The 19,138-nt window shown below is 52.1% G+C and overlaps 1 protein-coding gene across 2 annotated transcripts in view; it reads left to right on the top strand.

The window, feature by feature from the left end:
• Positions 1 to 2,545: 2,545 nt before the first annotated feature.
• Stk10 (serine/threonine kinase 10) overlaps positions 2,546 to 19,138 on the top strand; it is a 90,632-nt gene continuing 74,039 nt past the window's right edge. The window contains exon 1 of one of the 2 annotated variants that reach the window (XM_021635624.2): positions 2,546 to 2,813. In XM_021635624.2, the coding sequence (XP_021491299.1) occupies positions 2,658 to 2,813 (156 nt within the window). In that variant the 5' untranslated portion in view covers positions 2,546 to 2,657. The remainder of the gene's footprint in view (positions 2,814 to 19,138) is intronic. The other variant, XM_060363878.1, reaches the window with a different exon arrangement.

Below are 19,138 nucleotides of genomic sequence, written 5' to 3'. Positions count from 1 at the left end.
GTGCCATCACACCTGGCCTTTTAGCGGGTTCTCTTAGCTCTACCTCCTTTCCAATTCTTATTGCACCCTAATCCCTTCCAACCCAACACTAGGTAGGAGAGAAAGGTTAGAGGGAAAAGGGGGTGCAGACCTCTGTAGGCTACTACCTGCTGATTAGGGACGTAGAATTCCTTGAGGCGAGCCCAATCTTCACCGTCAGAATGGCCAGCAAACTACCAGCCTGGCAATCCTACAACAGCAAATGCAGCAGGACAAACCCGCAGACACCAGTGGCGTGCTGGGTGCGCTCCCATTTATACCCTTTCTGGAGTCCCCAGAATTAAACTACCTGCAGCTGGTAAAGCTCAGCCCCTGCTCCTGCAAACCATAAACACCGGCTGTGAAGCAGCTGCTTATCCCACACCTGGGATTGAAACAAAAACACATCACGGGTTTTAAAACATAACTGGGTTTTAAACCAAACTCTCCGCAGCCATGGACCAGCAATCTAAACAAACTGAAAGGCTTCTAATGAAAATATGCAAACTTGGACTCACTGATTGAAATATACACATCAAACGAACAATTTATCAAACACACTAATTTCTATTTCAAGCTGTTCTAGAAAGTAGGGCGGGGGAAGGGCCCTCTCCAGCTGTCTTCATTTATCACCAGGTCAGTGTGAGGCCCTGTAGCCAGGGATAGATGAAGGGAAGCATAAGTTTCAAAGTAGCTTTGGTTCTGTTGAGCCTCCATTTATTTATCTGTCCTGTCTGTGTGTCAGTCTTCATTATTATTATTACTATTATTTGAGACAGGTTTTCTCTGTGCAGCCTTGGCTGCCCTGGACTTACTTTGTAGACCACGCTAGCCTCGAACTTACAACGATCCTCCTGCCTCTGTTCCCACCCCCACCCCACAGTGCTGGGACCGGGGCCGACTGAGCCCTTGGACTGCCGCGTTTTTGCTATATAACTTACACCCCCCCCCAAAAAAAAAAAAAAAAACAAAACACCTTACAAAAACAGAAGTCACTCGTGGTTTGGGGCAAGTTTCCGGAGTTGTAGGACTGTCCCTGTAGTTGTTGCGGGCGTCTACATCAGCCCGGTGAGATTCCTCATCTCTCCAGTCAGTTCCCATGTCTGGAAGCAGGAGCCAACCCTTAACCGGCTCTCCACAGCTTTGCCTTTTCTGGACCGGTCCTATCAACTCCACAAACGCCGTCATGCGGTCTTTGGGTCTGGCTTCCTTCACGTAGCGTGACATTTCTTAACGGACCTTTCTATTTTTATTCTAACTTTGTTTTCTGGAGCTCCCGGGTCTGGGGAGCGCATTCTGACCCTCGGTCCACCCGGCAGAGCTGCACAGACTTCAGCAGGTCCACTGAACCACGGACTTAAAACTTTGGCTCTTCCACACGCTGACTCAACGAGAGCGAGGGCAGTTTTGCATGACATTTCCTTCTTTTCATTATAAAATTTCTCCGCACTCATTCAGTGGCGGGAACAATCGGAACTGGGGCAACCTTTCTTCGGGGCGTCCTTTCACGCATCCCCTCCCCGGGGTATCGCATCCACTCTCCAGCGGGTCTTCCGAGAGGGAAACGCACTTAGCGCTTGCGCGGCTGCGCAGGAAAGGGAACAGCAACTTAAATGCTCTCTCGAACTAAGGGTGCCCGAGTGGGAAACTCACTCGTTCAGGAGGGGAGTCACCCTGACCGGCCCTGCAGCCACCCAGCCCGGAGCACTGTATACCAGAACCCACCTTCTGACACCAGGGAAAGGCGCCGTGCCATCTGCTGGACGCCCGCTGCTAAGGTCGAGCAATGACAGTCCCTCTGCCAGGATGGAGGAGGACGGTCCCGGAGACATCTCCGGTTTTACCTATAACGGGGCTTCCCTCCCCCCCCCCCCGAAAAAAAGAATTAGAAAGTTTTACTTAGTAAGGAATGTATCTGCTAACCTATCAAGAAGCCAAATAGGTCCTAAAGGGACTCTTGTTTCTTGTCCCGAGTCCTGGCCGTTTGTGGCTGGCAGCCCCGGGTAAAGCCCGGATTGGGGCGCGCGCAGCGGCGGGGCTCTGCCTCCTGCGCGCTGGGAGGCAGGCAGCACCGCGCCCAAGACCCGCGCAGGAAGCGTGGCAAAGGCCCCCTTGGGATCCCGTGAACTTCGGGACGAGGAGCCCCGAGAACCGGCCTGAGCCCCGGGGCGAGGGGCGCGGGCATCCCGCACGGTCAGCTGGCGAGCCAGTCCCGCTGCGGGCGCATCGTGCGCGCTGATGCACCAGTTTGGCACCGACGACGACGATTGCAAGGCGCCAACCGAACCCCGGTGGTTCAGGGTTCCGGGAGGAGCGGCGGGCCCACGGGCCAGCCACCCGGCGGACTACAGTCTCCAGAGTGCCCCGCGGCGCGGGCGGAGCCGCGAGCTCCCGCAGCCAATTGAGGGGTCTCGGGGCGCATCGGAGCAGGTGGAGCCGGGCTGGCCGGGAGCGCGCGCGGGTGTCGGGCGTCCTGCGGGCGGGTCCAGGAGGGGGTGGGGCGGGACGGGGCGGGGCGGAGCGGGCGGGTCGCGGTTCCGGCAGCTCCCGGCGGCCGCGAGTGCACTCGGCCGGCGCTGCGCTGTGGGGAGGGCGGCTCTGCGAAGCCGCGAGTCCTCCCGCTGCGCTCCGGACCTATCATGGCTTTCGCCAATTTCCGCCGCATCTTGCGCTTATCCACCTTTGAAAAGAGAAAATCCCGGGAATATGAGCACGTCCGCCGGGACCTGGACCCCAACGACGTGTGGGAGATCGTGGGCGAGCTAGGGGACGGCGCCTTCGGCAAAGTCTACAAGGTAAGGGGTTCGGATTGCTGTGCCTCTCGGGTCCTGCCTGCCCCTGACTCCCCGCGTAGCCGCTTCTGAGCACTTCCTGTGTGCCCCGCACAGGACACAAAGGGGCGTTTGTAGGACCTCAGCGTCCCAGAGGCTACCCGAGGCATCCCCGGGCACACGGTGATGGGGGCACATCTTTTTAAAGTGGGGCTGCACCGACGTTGGTATATTTAGGTTCGGGGTTGTGCCTGGGAGGATCGGAAGTTAGGGACAACTTCTGAAGATGGACTTACGGCAGGGAGGGCAGAGGAGCCCCGGAGTGAGCGAGGACAAGCGTGAGACTAGAGGGCTCAACGGAAGGCCAGCACAGGGTCCTGTGACTGCAGCTGCAGGGCAAAGATTTGGCTTCTGGACGCCTGAGTCACCAAAGGCTCCCTGTCTGCAGTTACCTCTCCCCTGGAGGAAGACAGGGCAGAGGCTGTGCGGAGGAGTGGGTGGGGTGGAGACGATTCTGCATAGACACGTGTGCAGGCGGACAGCTCCTGGGGTTTGGTCCTCTGAGCCAGTTCTGAGTGTGGGTTGTTGTTCAAGGTACCGAACTCATACATCTTGACTCCACCCTTTCTCATTTCCTCCACGAAAAAGTCTTCGCCCCTCCCACTTACCCCCTTAGGGAATCCTTTTGCTCAGGCTAGTCTCCCAACTTGAGATCTGCTTGCCTCAGTCTCTGGAGTAGCTTGGACGGTAGGCTTGGGCCCCGCAACCTGGCATCTCTTACTTCTGTTGGGAGACTCCCATAGTTCAGCTGCCGTTAGCTGCCCCCCTAAGCCATATTCCACTGCCGTTGGGCCTTCTGTAGTTGGAGACCTCGCTGATCCTTCCAGGATGTTGGACCCAGAAAGGGCTTTTCCAGCTCCCCAAGTCGGGGCTTGCTCACCTCTACTTGAAGTTGATTGATCTGCTAGAGCCTCCCCCGAGAAGTGTGCTCCCTAAGAGAGGTGTAGTAGCATCACTGGGAAACTTGTTAGAAAATAAGACTTCCCCAGGGCGTGGTGGCGCATGCCTTAATCCCAGCACTCAGGGAGGCAGAGGCAGGCCGGCAAACTCTTGGTAGGCCATCCTGGCCTACCAAGCAAGTCCAGAACAGCCAGGGCTATCCATAATGCTTTGTTGTTGTTGTTGTTGTTGTTGTTAAGGACTTTGCGTCACCTTCTTGTGTACCTGCTATGTGCTGCTCCCTACCATTACTTCAGGTCATCCTCCAGCGTCATAAAGTCGTAAAGTGTCCGGCTAGGCTGGCAGGACCTCCTCCGTCTCTCATTAGCCCTTCGTCCACAGCTGTCCTGCTCTGGCTTTCTACTGTTCTTTTTTATTTAAACTTGAATGCAGAGCTTTGCTTTCCAGGGGGTTAGCGTCTCCTTTGTCACTTCTGTTGGCTGGGCAAAACTTCTCTGTTCCAAGGAAGGGAGCTCTCCAGTCCCTTGCTATTCTATTGCTTCTGGCTCCTCCAAAGCATATAGACCCCTTTGAAGTTTGACCCTAGCTCCCAAAGCAGGGAGCCTGCTTCATGGCAAGACAAGAGAATGGGAGACCAACAGGGTCATGTGACAGCTGGTGTCCTGGACAGTTTGTCAGGGTCGGTGATGGATTGCACAGACAAAGATGGTCCCAGGAGACTGTAAAGGAGCTGAAATGCTCCTGTTGCGCAGTGCTGTGCCTTGCATGCAACACATTCTTCACGTGTTTGCAGTGATGCTGACATAGGCAAACCTGCGCTTCACTGTAGAGAAATGTGGCATGGATGGTGAAATATAAAGGTGACTTACAGCGTGGGATGCCTGGTGAGGCCAACAAGTGACTGACTGTCATGGTTGTGTGCTATGTGATGGTCTCTGTTGTTATTTCAGAGCACACTGGAGCGGTTTAAGTCCTGTCTAGACCGGCAGGACTTCATCTGTCTCTACTTTGCCCTGACTCTTGAGTATCATTTCATTTTATGTTTAAGGGTTTTGTTTGTTTTGTTTTGAGACAGGGTTTCTCCATGTGGTCCCGTCGTCCTGGCTGGCCTGGAACTCACTCTGTAGACCAGGCTAGCCTCAAACTCAGAGATCTGCCTGCCTCTGCCTCCCGAGTGTTGGGATTAAAGGCACGCACCACCACCACCACCACCTGGAAAGTTTTTGTTTTGTTTATTTTGGGGGGGGGAATTGTGTGTGTGACCACAAGTGTGCAGCTATCTGTGCACATGTGTGTATGGAGCATAGAGGTTGACACTGGCTTTCTTCCTGGATCACCCTCCACAGTGTTTTTGGAGACAGGGTCTCTGTTAAGCCTGCAGCTCACTGATTGAACTAAGCTCCCTGACCAGCAAGCCCCAGGGATCTTCCTGCCTCCGCCTCCCCAGATTTGGGGGTCACAGACTCTGTACTGCCCCAGCTGGCTTTTTCAGAATGGTGTTGATCTTGGGATCTGACCTCAGGCTCTTTCTGGGGAGGCAAGCGTTTACCAATGGAGTCACCTTTCCAGTCCTTACTTTTGGGCTGTTCTGCTCAACACAACCCTGGAAACAGTAGGTTATACCATGCGTGAGTGTGCATGTGTGTGTGTGTGTGTGTGTGTGTGTGTGTGTGTGTGTGTATTATACATAGATGGCCTGTGGAGCCCAGGTGAAGGAAGCCATCTAGGATTGTGTAAGTGCATGCTGTACCTCCTACAGTGGCAGAATCACCCGATGATGTGTTTGTCAGAATGTGTCCCCATCATCGAGTGACACATGCCTATGCTGCCACCTTGGCCTTAGCATGTGTCATGCCATTCTAACTAAGGTTCCCGTGCATGGGATTACTGTAGTCCAGAGGGTGGAAGGGACTAGAAGGCACAATGCCAGGTCTTGAATACCTTTTCCTTAGTCTCTGACTCAGGAAGGTATGCCCTGTTCACAGTGCCCTGTCACCAACCTGCCTGTCCTGCAGTCCTTGGTACCTCCCAGAGACCTTGTTTGTTTGTTTGTTTTTTAAGACAAGGTTTCTCTGTGTAGCCTTGGCTGTCCTGTACTTACTTTGTAGACCAGGCTAGCCTCAAACTCACAGAGATCCACCTGCCTCTGCCTCCCAGAGTGCTGGGATTACAGGCATGTGCCATGGAACATGGTTCCTCACAGAGAACTTACATAGGCCTTTTTTTTTTTTTTAATTAAACTAAGAACCCCTTAAATCAAGGGCCATGACCTCTGTCCACTTCCTGGTTCTTTGGCCTGATCACAGAGACAGTATGAGAAAGAAGTTCCATCATGGTTAAATGACTGGGGCCCAGCCATTGCCAGTTGGGCACCAGAAAAGCAGTTGGCTGTGGATGGGGAAAGCTGCCGTTCCCACCCCTGCCCTCTGAAGAGCAGGGCTTCTCTCCACAGCCCTCTGTGGTGTGGTAGGGAGCTTCTTAGGGCTTCCCTAGGCGGTGAAGTCTTAGAAGGCTCCTGTCCTCCCAGTGAGGAGAGAATTCCCATTGACCAATCAGTGAGCTGCAGAGACCTTGTCTCCAAGATGGGAAGCCTTTTCCCCTCAGCTTTCTTTTTCTTTTTCTTTTCTTTTCTTTTCTTTTCTTTTTTTTTTTTCTTGGTTAGTTTAGACAGAGTTTCTCTGTGTAGCTCTGGTTGTCGTGGAACTCACTCTGCTGACCAGGCTGGTCTTGAACTCAGAGATCTTCCTGCTTCTGCCTGCTTAAAGGCTCCCCTCCTCTTCCTTTGTCTCCTTGGGAGAAGAGGATTGATTGAGTCTAGCATCAAGGCCATTATCACCTTGTTCCTATGTGATGCAAGGTTGGTTCTGAAGGAAATAATTTCTATTTCATTACTCGAATTCAAAATCAGGCTCACGGGTGACACATTTTTCAGAGTCCTTATCGTGAACGATCATCTTCTCTGTGGTGGCATAGGGTGGAAAGGAAGTGCCTGGTCCCTGCTGTGGAGAGCACTGCCGTCAGCAGAGCCTGGTGCAGAGGTGCTGTCGAATCCTGTGGCACCGTGCTTTGAGGGGCCACAGGGAATAGAACTGAAAAAGCCAGGCTAGTGTGAGGTGGTAACTTTGCTTTCTGCAGATTGCTTTGGGTCTTTAAGCTTTTAAAAGGTTAATTTGTAAAAATCAAAATGGTGGTGTGGTGGAGTAAAAGAACTAAAAAGAAAAAAAAAAAGGCACCCTCGGTCCCATAGATTACTATGTTTATATTCTTCATCCAGAGCCTGTGTATACCAGGCAAACATCCTACCACTGATCCGTATCCCCAGCCCCCAGTCTGAATTCTTGTGTCTGCTTTTTTTTTTTTTTTTTGGACGGGGATCTTGCTGTTCTTCCCAGGCTGGCTTCAACCTCCTGGCCTTAAGCAATCTTTCTTCCTCAGTCCTCTACATGGCTGGTGATACAGGCATATGCCTGGCTCTCTTTTTTTCCCATTTTATTGTAAAACTACTAACAAATTAAAATCAATCCATAATCAATTCTTGCGGGGCGGTAGTGGCACATGCCTTTAATGCCAGCACTCAGGAGGCAGAGACAGGCGGATCTCTGCATTCAAGGCCAGCCTGGTCTGTGGTAAGTTCCAGGACAGCCAGGGCTACGTAGAGAAATCCAGTCTTGAAGAACCGAACCAAGCAACCAACCAGCCAAATGAATAGGTGAATAAATGGAAGTGGTTAGTTCCCATCCTGTCAGGGATGGTGGTGGGAGCTTTGTGTATTCTGTGACACAAGACACAGATCCTCAGAGGCCCAAGTCTATGCTGGCTGACCTGGTGCGGGTAGGAAATCCATAATCTGGCAGTTAGCTGGGGATGCAGGAAGGTCATAGCTTGAGAGTGCTACGGGATGGATGGTCTGCTGTATGTCCCAGTGTGTTTGGGGGTATCCTCATGCATTTTACACTCTTCGGATTGACTCTTTACGCTGTTACCCGTCTTTCTTTTTTTTTTTCCCCCTTACGCATAAGCTAAGTCAACTTTAGCATTAAGATAAAATTGCTCCCTGGCATGTCAATGGCCTCACAACAAAACTCAGCACTTTGAAAGTTATCATTGTAGCAGAGCTGGCTAGGCTGATGGACGGCTTGTTTGGAGAACTCTTCCTATGTTTTAAATGCATTTTTAGGCCAGACTCCCAGGTAGGAATGACTGGGTTACAGGGTATGCCTAGCTTGAGGGTAATTTTTGAAAACACAACGAGGTAAATTTATGGAAGGCCTTGTGCTGCCTTCTCTTGCCAGCAGCCAACCCCAGAGTCCTTGTGGATCCCCAGAGAGTGAGGGGACTTTGGCAGCTGTGCCCAGACCTCAGGTGCCCTCAGCATTGCTGGCTTTGAGAACCAGGCCAGCGGTGCCAGAGGCCTCCACCCCTCCAGGCCAGGCCTTCCCTTCTCCTTTCACCCCGTCTGCTGCTCCTCAGAGTTGGAAAGCCTGGGTTTCCGTCTGGCTCCCCTGGGGCTGCCCAAGGCCTCCTGTATCCTCCTCCTCTTCCTCCTCCTCCTCCTCCCCTACTGGCCCCTTCCACTCCTACTCCGGAAAGAGATCTGCCCCTAGGCAGTAACCTTATTTCCTCTCAGCCTTGTATTTTTAAACTCAAGTCCAAGCTATTGTGAGCAGTTCTTCAGTCCGCACCGATGTCCCTAGAGGACACCTGGCAAGGGTCTGCTAATTGGCCCACACTGATGCTGGCCTTGGTCGACTCAGTCACACTGTTAGTTTCCAGCAGTCTCTGGGTAGGCCAGGGTAGGTGTGGTTGTGGCTAGATGGGAGGAGGACTAATGCTCAGTCAACCCCTGTCTCTTGAGGTTACCCAGATGAGGAAGAAATCTCCAGGGCCATCCTCTGGGGGTATCCTAGGGCAGCTGCTATGGAAGGCAGTAGGATCTTTGTTTCATAGTGACCCCGTTTGTTCTCCAAGCCAGTGCCTCTTCCGAGTCTCAGCCATGTCTTTGAGGAGGCATCCACAGAGAAGAATAGCTTTACCCCTGGTCCCCTCCTAGGCCGGGCCAGGATTGTTTATGATTGTTGACACTCTGGGTGCTGCTTATGAGAAGGTCTTGGCCTGTCAATGCCACTTAACTGGGAACAAGGCAGAACGACTGTAGTGCCTGCAGCTCAGCTGTGTCCCCTGGGCTTCCTGCCTGGGCACTGTTGACATTGGTGTCAGGGTCAGTCTTCATTGTGTCAAAACAAAAACGCTGTTCTCACCTCAGAGGGAACAAGTAATCCTGGGACCAAATATGAACGCTGGTGCCTAGAACACAGATCCAGGTCTTTCTATGTCATAATCAATGTATTGGTGGGGCCACAGGTAGGTGGGCCACAGCAAAGCCAGGGTTGGCGGGGTGTGTGTGTGTGTGACTCTGCTGTAGGCTTCAGATGCTTTCTGAGGTGTTCTTGATGTTTGGGGTTGGGGAATCTGGCAGTCAGCTAAGAAGACATTTTAAGGTTTTGGTAGTTGCAGCGATGTAGTTTAGACCCAGCGATGGGCAGTGGAGAGGTCTCAAAGGGACTCAAAAGTAGTCCAAGAAAATTTGTCTTTCGTCTGCAACATTTTAATTCTCCCGAACTTGTAAGTTTAGTCCTTTGGTCTTGTGGACTCTTTTAACACAGGCACAGCCAGTCCTTCCCTCCTACTTTCCCCACTCCTTCCCCCCGAAACTTCAGTTCACAATTGTGGGCCTGTCCTGTGCCTTGCAGATGTCCTCAGTATCCCCAGCTTCAGTCCACTCTCTTCCACATGTCGGTGTGTCCACTGAGACCATCCTGAGCCCTGCCACTTGCTCCCTGGTTGGGGGGGGAGGGAGGCAGGGCCCTCCAGTTAAATAGATGGCCATAGCTGCGTAGAGTTCAGCTGGCAGTAATGTCACCTAAAGTGGGAATGGTAGTGACACAGCCTCTCATCCACTCTCCATCATCTCTGGATAACTTCTTCCTACCGCCTGTGACACTGACGTTTCTGAGTAAGTGGCCACACTGCATCACTGGGGACACAAGACCAGAGAAAAAGTCTGTGCGTGTTCAGTACAAATGCCATTAAAAAAAAAAAAGTTCTTAACCCAAGGTTGGTTGCCACAGAAGTGGGGGGCTAACTGCCTCTGCCACCTCGGTGTATTCCAGAAGAAAAGAGTTGGTCCTTGACGTCAGAGAGATAAGAGTTCAAATCTTGGCTGCCTCTCTTAGCCACAGTGTGATGAGAGAAGTGAGAGGCTTGCCTCTGAGCCTCAGTTTCCCCATGTGTGAGTGAACTGATAAGATAGCCACCCTCAGAGCCTTCCTGAGAGTTGGCCTGCACAGAAGGTCAGCTGGAGGTCTGAGCACGTGCTCGGAGAACGGCAGCCTCCAGCAGTCCCAGTAGGCTAGGGCTGCCTGTCAAGAGAGCGGGAGCAGGGACCACAGAGCAGTGGTGGGTGGGAAGCTACCTATGGGCTGGGCAGCCACACAGTAATCAAGAAGAGGCTGGGTAGGTGAGTGGGTGGGTATGGAGATCCAGGTTGGCCACTGCCAGCTTTTGAGTGTGGTGGCCTGAGGGTGGGTTTGTGTGGTCTCCCCCAGGCTAAACAGGATGTCACTTGATCTCTGCATTTGAAACCTTTGAAACTGGGGAAGCTGCTCATAGAAGACCAGTGTGTGTGTTGGGGGGAGGGGGGAGGGGGGTTGTCTCCTCTGGAAGCATCTCATTGGCTGCTTGCTTCTAGGTTGTGTTCTTGCTGGGCCACGTCTGTAGGAGCAGGGGAGCCTGGCTGCGGTTCCCAGAAATGTCCCACAGACCACAGGAGCTGCACAGGGCTACTAGGACGAGTGACTGTGTAGTACAGTGGTCATTTTAGCCCTGACAGACAGCATCGGTGCAGACGCACTTGATTTCCAGTGCTCAGTTGTACTCATGTTAAGAATACAACTGGCCTGGTCCTGTGTCCCTTCATCTCTAGGCCACTGGGCTTTCCCTCTCTTCCCAGTGGCCCATGGGTTTGAGCGTTTGAGTTGGGCAGGCCTGGGTGCCGTCAGGGCAAGGTTATGTCTGCTAGTCCCTTGGTCTACACAGCTGTACCCTGTGGCTATGTAAAATGTAGACGATTAGGACCACAGTGCTGGAGGCTGGGAAGGCCAGGCTCTTACAGTGTTTGGCAAGGACCTGCTTTCTCACTGTGTGCTCATGTGGTGGAGGGGTGAGGCAATGCCCTTGAGTCTACTTTTCCTATCAAGACTCCACTCCTGTTTACAAAGGCCTGTCCCTATAACCTAATCACCGGGTCAGAGGCCCATCTTGTAACCGTCATCTTGGAGTTAGGATTTTCATAGATGAATTTTTGAGGGGGACATAGACAGTCAGGTCATAGCGGAAACTGAGTCATGAGGGCCTTGTGACAAACTGGGGGAGTTAAATATGGCAGTTTTGATCTCAAATAATGTCTTTGCTGTCATCAGCCTCCAAATCAGCCTATATAACGTCAGAAAGGACCCGTCTGTGGGTGGGAGAAAGGGGACAAGGCCCTGAGGAGGCTGCCAGGTCCCCTGGGTCCCAACTGTGGTAGCCCATGAAGAATGAAGACTGGGTCAGCCTGGCCACTGTGTGGAGACTGGAGCAGCCTGATGGGGTGGTGGATCTCCCCCTGAAGTGTGGTTGGTCGTAGGTCAGAGACTAGGCCTGGCGACTGTCTAGCGCAGGGTGACCTGTCTGCAAAGGAGATATGTGCTGAGGGAGAGGAGGAGAAAGGAGAGCAGAGAGGGTGGGATGGGATGGGGGTGGGACTTCTGCCAGGGATTGAAGATGGTACTGGAGCTAGAGGCAGTGCCTGGCTCCGCTAGTTCTGGGTTGTGTGAGACTGAGAAAATGGCTCTCCCGTGCCTGCTCTTCACTCACTGCAAAGGCAGCCACAAAGACATAACAGGGTCCTTGAAGGATGAAATATGACAGTCTGTGTTCAGTGGCCAGTGTCTGGACTGCTAGGAGTGCTCAAGCAAGTGTTAACTCGGAGAATAATTTCTTGACCATGCTTGTATTTCAATCTTTGCGGGAGGATTGACTAGTTTTTATTGTCCACTATTTTTTCTTCTCATTCTTCAGAAAGGCAGGGGATAGTCCCCTCACTCTACACGTGGAGGCCCAGAGATGTCCAGTGACATTTTCAGTGTCATAGCAGGACTGGGACTTAACCCCAGGTCTTCCTGGCCAGGGCCCTGCAACTTTCCCCTGCAGAGAACAGAAGGAAAGCCAGAGGTCAGGTTAGGCAGAGAAGGTTGCTTCCGGAACCGTAGTGGCTTCTCATGGTCTTCTGGACTCTGTGTCTAGAAACACAACCTTCTTTCTGCGCCTGCTTCAAGCGGGTGTTGATGGTGGCCTCCCCTACAGAGGAAGTGGTGATGGGCAGGACTGCAGAGGAAGTGGCTGGGGCCTCTGAGGGCAGAAGATGAGGAAGGTTCTTGTCACCCTCCTGGGCCCTGGTGGGTGGGTGGGTGGGTGGGGTGGGTGGGAGGCAGGACCTGTCATGGGGACATACACCCCAAGGGGCCTCCTGCCCCTCCTCCACAGGCACCTCCCACTTCTGCTCTCTCCCTTCCCTTTTCACTTCTGCTTCCCCCTGTTGCACTTTTTTTCTTTTTCCTACCTCCATACCTTTTGTTTAAACCAACATGGTTCTTATCAGAGCAAGACTAAAGGGGAGGTGGAGAGATGGGGCTTTGAGGCAGGGACTGGTAACGAGAGGGTTAGCTCCGTCTGGCCTGACAGAAAAGATGTCTGGGGGAGTCTCCAGCCCCCAAGAAGTACTGAAGGAAAGCAGGGTTTTGCAGGGGGCGCCCCGTTACTGCTGCTTCACTGTTAAATGTGCTGGCAGCCAGCTCCTCCCTTACTGTTCCTCAGAGCAGCCTTCACTGCTTACCTTCACCTCAGTCAGGGCTCTGCCCTTCAGAGTTCAGAACCACAACGGGCTGCCTTGAGCGTAGGGCTGCCTCTTCCCTCTCCAGGGGATATAAAGTCCCTGGGGACAGAACAGGTTGGGCTAGAGAGAGGGTTGTTAACCAGAGAGGAAGCAGTTGGGTAGAAGGAATGACTTCCTTGTTATTGTTGTTTGTTTGTTTTGTGCTTTGTTTCTTGAGACAGGGTTTCTCTGTGTAGCGTTGGCTGTCCTGGACTCCCTTTGTAGAGCAAGCTGGCCTAGAACTAACTCACAGAGATCCTCCTGCCTCTCTGCCTCCTGAGTGCTGGGATTATAGGTCTGTGCCGCTGCTCCTGGCTTATAAGAAGGAATGACTTCTTTGGCATTGTTTGTTTGTTTGTTTGGTTGGTTGTTGTTTTGATTTTTGACACAGGGCTTCTCTATGTAGCCCTGGCTATCCTGGACTCACTCTGTAGACCAGGATGGCCTCAAGCGTAGAGATCTGCCTGCCTCTGCCCTCTGAGTGCAGTGCTGGGATTAAAGGTGTACTCTACAACTGTCACTGGAGAAGGGATTTATTTATTTGTTTGTTTGTTTGTTTATTTTTAAGGAATGACTTCTAATGACTGAAGCTCAACACTGGCCATGGTGGCTGATTTTACTAGTATATTTCAGAGCCCTTAATAAAGAGGCTTTAAGGGGGCTGGAGAGATGGCTCAGATGTTCTTCCAAAGGTCCTAAGTTCAATTCCCAGCAACCACATGGTGGTTTACAACCATCTATAATGAGATCTGGGGCACAGACACACATGCATGCAGAATGTAGTATAATTAATAAATACAAATAAATCTAAATAAAATTTTAAAAAGAGGCTTTAAAATGTTCACACATACACACACACACAAGCACACGCGTGCTCACACATACACATGCACACTTTATGTGTGTGAATGCTTTGCCTGCCTGCATGTTGTGTACCACCTGCATGCTTGTTGGCTCTTCTGGAACTGAGGTTATGAGTGTGAATCACCAAGTGGGTGCTGGGAATTGAACCTGGGTCCTCTGCAAGAGCAATAAACATTCTTAATCACTGAACAGTCTCTCTAGCCTTTGTATTTTTATTTTTCTAAGTGTGTGTGTGTGTGTGTATGTGTGTGTGTGTGTAGGTATATGTATATGCACATTAGTGCATGTGCCTGAGGAGGCCAGAAGAGATGACATTGAATGCCCTTGAGCTGGAGTTATAGTTGGTTGTAAGCTACCTGATGTGGGTGCTGGGAACTGAACTTGGGGGTCCTGCAAGAGCAGGATGCGCTCTTAACCCTTGAACCATTTCCATGGCCTTTCCACAGCCCTGTGGCCTCAGTATTTGAAGCTGTGAACTATAAGTCAGAGCAGGGCTTGGCTCTGTGGAGCAATGGGACCAGTCTGGCAGGTGCTGCCGAGCACAGAGAGAGCCGGCGAGACAACTGTCAGTGCTGTGGTCCTGAGTCTGGGCCTAGACTTCAGGTGATTGTGGATTCCCAGGGGTGACAGGCGCATTCTCTGGAGGCCCCTCATTGCCTGTTTGTGTTGAGGCTGCTCTGGTCAGATGCGTGGGAAGGTTCCTAGGGTCAGCCTGTGTTTACTGCCCTCTGTGGTATGAAGATAAACGTGATTTGCCAGAGATAAAGAGGGCCACCCCGGGGCTGTGGGGTGTTCCTGAGGCCTGAGCCTCCATCTCTGGCACAGCAAACCAGAGGGATACCAGAGTCTTGGGGATGCCAGGGCTTCTGTGGCTGCCCCATGCTGGGGGTGCTGAGGACACCCTGGATATCAGAGAGGCAGCTAGACTCTCCTGGAAGTAGGAACCAGCGTTGGATCTTGCTTTCCTTTCTGGAAAGCTATGCCTTGTCTGGGGGCCAGGCCCACTCCTGGTCTTCCAAAGTGGGTGTCGCTGTCCAGGCGGATATCTTGGGACATGGTGGCCCCCCTGTACCAGCATGCCGCCCTGTTTGTCCTCAGGAGCCCTCCTACCTTTTCTCTGAGCCTTGGGCTCTTTCTGAAGGATTTCTCCTCTATAGTTCCCCTTATCTTTGGAGGCAGCAGGAAATCCAAGTGGGCCAAGGGCATGGCTGGGTACCACTGTTAGTGGGGAGCTTAGAGCCCTACATGCCAGGATTGGCCCAGTGCACAGCTAGCAGTGGCTGGAGGTGATGGTGGGAGTGCTTCGTGTACATTGGTGAGGGGCACGTGGACCCTAGAGGACTTGATCTAGAATGAGAGGGAAGGATAGTGGTTACCTGTGCCTGGGAGCCTGGGAGAGAGAGGATGGCTAATGGCTAAATAGAGAGGCTGGACAGGAGAGCCGGCTTGTAATGCTTCAGTGCAGCTCCGGTGGAGGCGGTGGAAGTGGAGAATGAGGTGTTGACGTGCGTGCGTGCACGGGCTCGCGCATCATAATCTAGCTGCATCTGCTTGCCCAGTGCCAGGCTGTACAGGCAGCACCACAGTTGGCTGTACTTTGTAAAGTAGTCACAGAGGTTTTGTAGGGTTTGCTTGTTTTGTTTTCTTTTGTATTCTGTTTTGTTTTGGGCAGGGTTTAACTTTATAATCCTTTGCTGGCCCGGATCTCTCTGTGTACACCTGGCTGGCTTTGCACTCACAGAGATCCACGTGCCTCTGCCTTCTGGGTGCTGCATTTAGAGGTGTGTGCCACCACACCTGTCTCCACAGAGGGCATTTGAGTGTTGCCAACACACAGCCATGCTAAGTGGCTGAAGTGACCGACACGCAGGCTGCCGGATTGGGATTGTCACATACTTTGCATGTAATGAGAAGTCTCCCTGAGCCCTGTGAACACATAAAATTATTACGCCCTAATTAGAATGTAAAGAAACTAAAATGTAGAGGAATGTACCGTCTATTCCTTTTTCATTAGTTGGGCAGGGCCTGTTCTAAGCATTCTCAGGCTAGCTCAGCGGACACTGTCCGGCAGGAGCCTTCATGCCCTCAGTGTAGAAAGGCAGAGGGTAAGGAACACAGTGCCCACTCCAGCCTGCTGTGGTTACGCAGCTGAGAGCATCAGCGTGGGACGGCTGTGCCATGGAGGGATACGGAGACGCAAACATACAAGATGCAGAAAGCAGTGTCTCTGAGGTTCTGTTATATTTTGTGCCATTCTATTTTTAAGATTCTTTTTTCAAGTACTTGTGTTATTTTTAGAATAATAAAAAATAACATGGGGGCCGGAGAGATGGCGCAGAGGTTCGGAGTACTGGCTGCTCTTCCAGAGGACCTGGGTTCAATTCCCAGCATCCACATGGCAGCTCACAACTGTCTGTAACTACAGGATCAGACACCCTCACACAGACATGCATACCTGCAAACACCAATGCACATAAAATAAAAATAAGTTTAAAAAAATAACAGGGAAGGTATTGTTGATTAAAAAAAAAAAAAGTAGCAGTGGCCGGATTGTGGTGGTGCATGCCTTTCGTCCTAGCACTCAGGAGGCAGAGGCAGGTTGATCTCTGTGAGTTCAAGGCCAGCTTTGTCTACAAAGCAACTTCCAGGACAGCCAGGGCTACACAGTGAAACCCTGTCTCGAAAACCAAAATCAAACAAATAAAAACAACAACGACATGCTGACTATGATTCTTAGAGGTCTGTGATGGGAAAATAATGTGAAGTCAAAGGACCCCTGAGTTGCAGGGATTAAATGAGATGTTATTATAAAAGTACAGTACACTCTCCCCCGTGTTCTTTCCTCAGGCGGGAGGCAGCCTGGCAAAGAAGGGAGCTTTGCCTCCCAGGAGGCAGAACCCATGGCTGTCTTCCCCTCACTATCAATGATATCTTGGGACTGGGTTCCTCACCACATTCGAAAAGCTGGGATCCAAAGATTCCCACATGCCTGGCCAAGTTGGACGGGCTGCTGGGCTCCTTGGCCAAGGCCATGGCTTGGTATCTTTGAGGCTGATCCTGTTTGGGTTTGGTCCCAAGCCAAAAGGTCTTGGAGGCTTAGCTTTTCCTGGCTGTGCCAGGATGGCCCACCAGGCCTCTCCTCCTGGGGATGTTGAATGTACATCTGTGGGACTGTCCCTCCTCTCTGCTTTTGTGCCGCATAATCTTTGCTGTCCTCAAGTGTCACTTCTGAAACTTGGCTGGCTCTCGTTTGTCGTTGAGCTAAAGCTTGGCAGGGCACTTACTGACGGGGAAGTGGCTCTCTCTACTTGGCAGGACTTGTTAACTGTGTATGTCCTGGCCCAGCCAGGGGTTTTGGCTTCTGTCAGGCAAACAGGTGGCATCTTCCAAAAGCAGAGCTTGATGCCTGGAGAGCCAGGAGGAAACGGACTCCTGTCACTTTCCAGTCTTCTCTGAAGTGGACTATCTCACTATTCTGTAGTGAGTACAGACACAGCTTTCCTCTGGCCTTTCCACCTACTCAGCCATCTGTCTGCTTAACCATCCTCCTACCCACCTGCCTCAGTTACTTTTCTACTGCTGTGAAGAGACGCAGTGACCAGGGCAGCTTACAGAAGAAAGAAAATTTCTGGGGCTTACAATTCCAGAGGGTTAAGAGTCAAGTGAACATCATGGTGGAAAGCATGGCAGCAGGCAGGCAGGCATGTTGCTGGAGCAATAGCTGAGAGCTTACATCTGACCCACAAGCAGGAGGCAGAGATAGAGGGAGCTAACCGGAAACAGTGTGGTCTTTTGAAACCTCAAAGCCCACCCCCAGTGACACACGTCCTCCAATCAGGCCACACCCCCTAATCCTTCCCAAACAGTTCTACCAACTCAAGACCAAGCATTCAAACATACGAGCCATTCTCACCCAAGCCACCACACTACTCATTTCTATCTCTCCTCCTCCTTTCTCATCTACCTATCCGTCCATCCTCCCTCATGTCTGTCTTCAAGGCTCCCTCCCTGTTCTCCCCACCCCATTCCCTGATCGTTCCGTGCCAGGCTCTGTGAGGTGTAGGCTGAGAGGAATCAGACACGGGCTTGACCTTCATAGCTCACAGCTAACTCAGATCTGTGTTGCCCATGACCCTAGCAACGGCCGCCTATAGTGGAAACGCTAACAAGGGGGCCGGAGTGCTGGCCGGGGCGCTTAGGCACTGTGGTCAGCTTCAGGAAGTGTTTGTGCTTGTAGGCAGTGGAGCAAGAGATGTTGGGGGAGGTCTGGGTCCCAGTGCCATTGGTCTGGAGCCCCCGGAGATGGTTGGCTACTAAGGCAAAGACTTGGGCAGAGAGCCAGACCTGCCTGAGTTCAAGCCCTGGCAGTCACCGTCTGCCTGTGTGACCTGAGACAGGTCTCTTTCTCTCTCGGCCTTCCTTTTTCTTCCTACTCTGCCTGAGCCTTTGCTGGGTGAAGGCCAGTGCTCAGTGTCCTGCTTCCAAGGACCTGCTTATTATCTTATCCTGAGACCACAAGGCTGCCACTCCCATTGGGTCTTTTCCTCCTGCCTCCTCCTGCCTACTGGGCTTGCCAGCCTTTGATCCCAATTCCTGCTGCACACCAGCCTCTAGCCCTGCTGCCCCTGGTCCCCTTCCTGAATGGATACTGGTCTTTTCCTTGCATATAACCAGTTCTTCTGTGGCCTGGTTCCCTCCAGAGCCAGATGCCTCTCTCCCTACTTCCTGAACCAAAGCCCTCCTATGACTGGCGGCACTTGTCACCATTCCCTATGTCCTTATGTGTGACACAGACTAAGACCCAATATGCTAGGAGCCTGAGCCTCATTTGACACCTGCCCAGCACAATCATCAGCATCCAGAGATGAAAAAGCAGAAACGTTTAGCCTTGCCCGCTCCAGACTTCAGCCGTTATCCACACATGCGATTCCACGGACAGGTCAGCTGGAACCTTTTCCTCACACCTGAGCCCTAGCCAGGTTGCTAGGAGACCTCAGTTAACAGCTGTGTGTCTGGGGTGGGAGTGTCTGCTCCTCCCTCCCTCTCACCCTCTCTCCCTCCCTCCGTCTCTTTCTCCCTCCCTTTTCTATCTCTGGGTTTCTCTGTGTGTCCTGGAACTCACTTTGTAGACCAGGCTGGTCTCAAACTCACAGAGGTCCTCCTGCCTCTGCCTCCCAAGTGTTGCTGGGATTAAAGTCATGCTTCACCACCACCACCACCCAGCTCCTTTTTCTCTTTCTGAAAACAAACAAACAAACAAACAAACTTCTGGAGCCTGGGGCATTGAAGATATTCCCCCCCGCTTCTGAGAGGATGTTTTTCTACTACAGAGGGCAGGGAGCTAAAGCCCGAGTGTGGTTCCCACTGGAACGCTGTGCAGACGTGAGGCTGCTCGGAGTGTCTGCCGAGTTCAGTGTGGCAGCCACCTCTTCTTGGTCAGGAGGCATTTGCCACATGGCAGATGCCACTGAGGAAGCTCAGGTTTCGCTTCATTTTCTTCCGATTCATGTACACCTCCCTAGGCAGCCAGCAGCAGCCATCTGGACGGGACAGC

This window comes from Meriones unguiculatus, chromosome 11, assembly GCF_030254825.1.
Source record: "Meriones unguiculatus strain TT.TT164.6M chromosome 11, Bangor_MerUng_6.1, whole genome shotgun sequence".
Lineage (NCBI taxonomy): Eukaryota > Metazoa > Chordata > Mammalia > Rodentia > Muridae > Meriones > Meriones unguiculatus.
The sequence above is the reverse complement of the archived record's forward strand: the minus strand, read 5'-3'. Positions and strand labels throughout refer to the sequence as shown.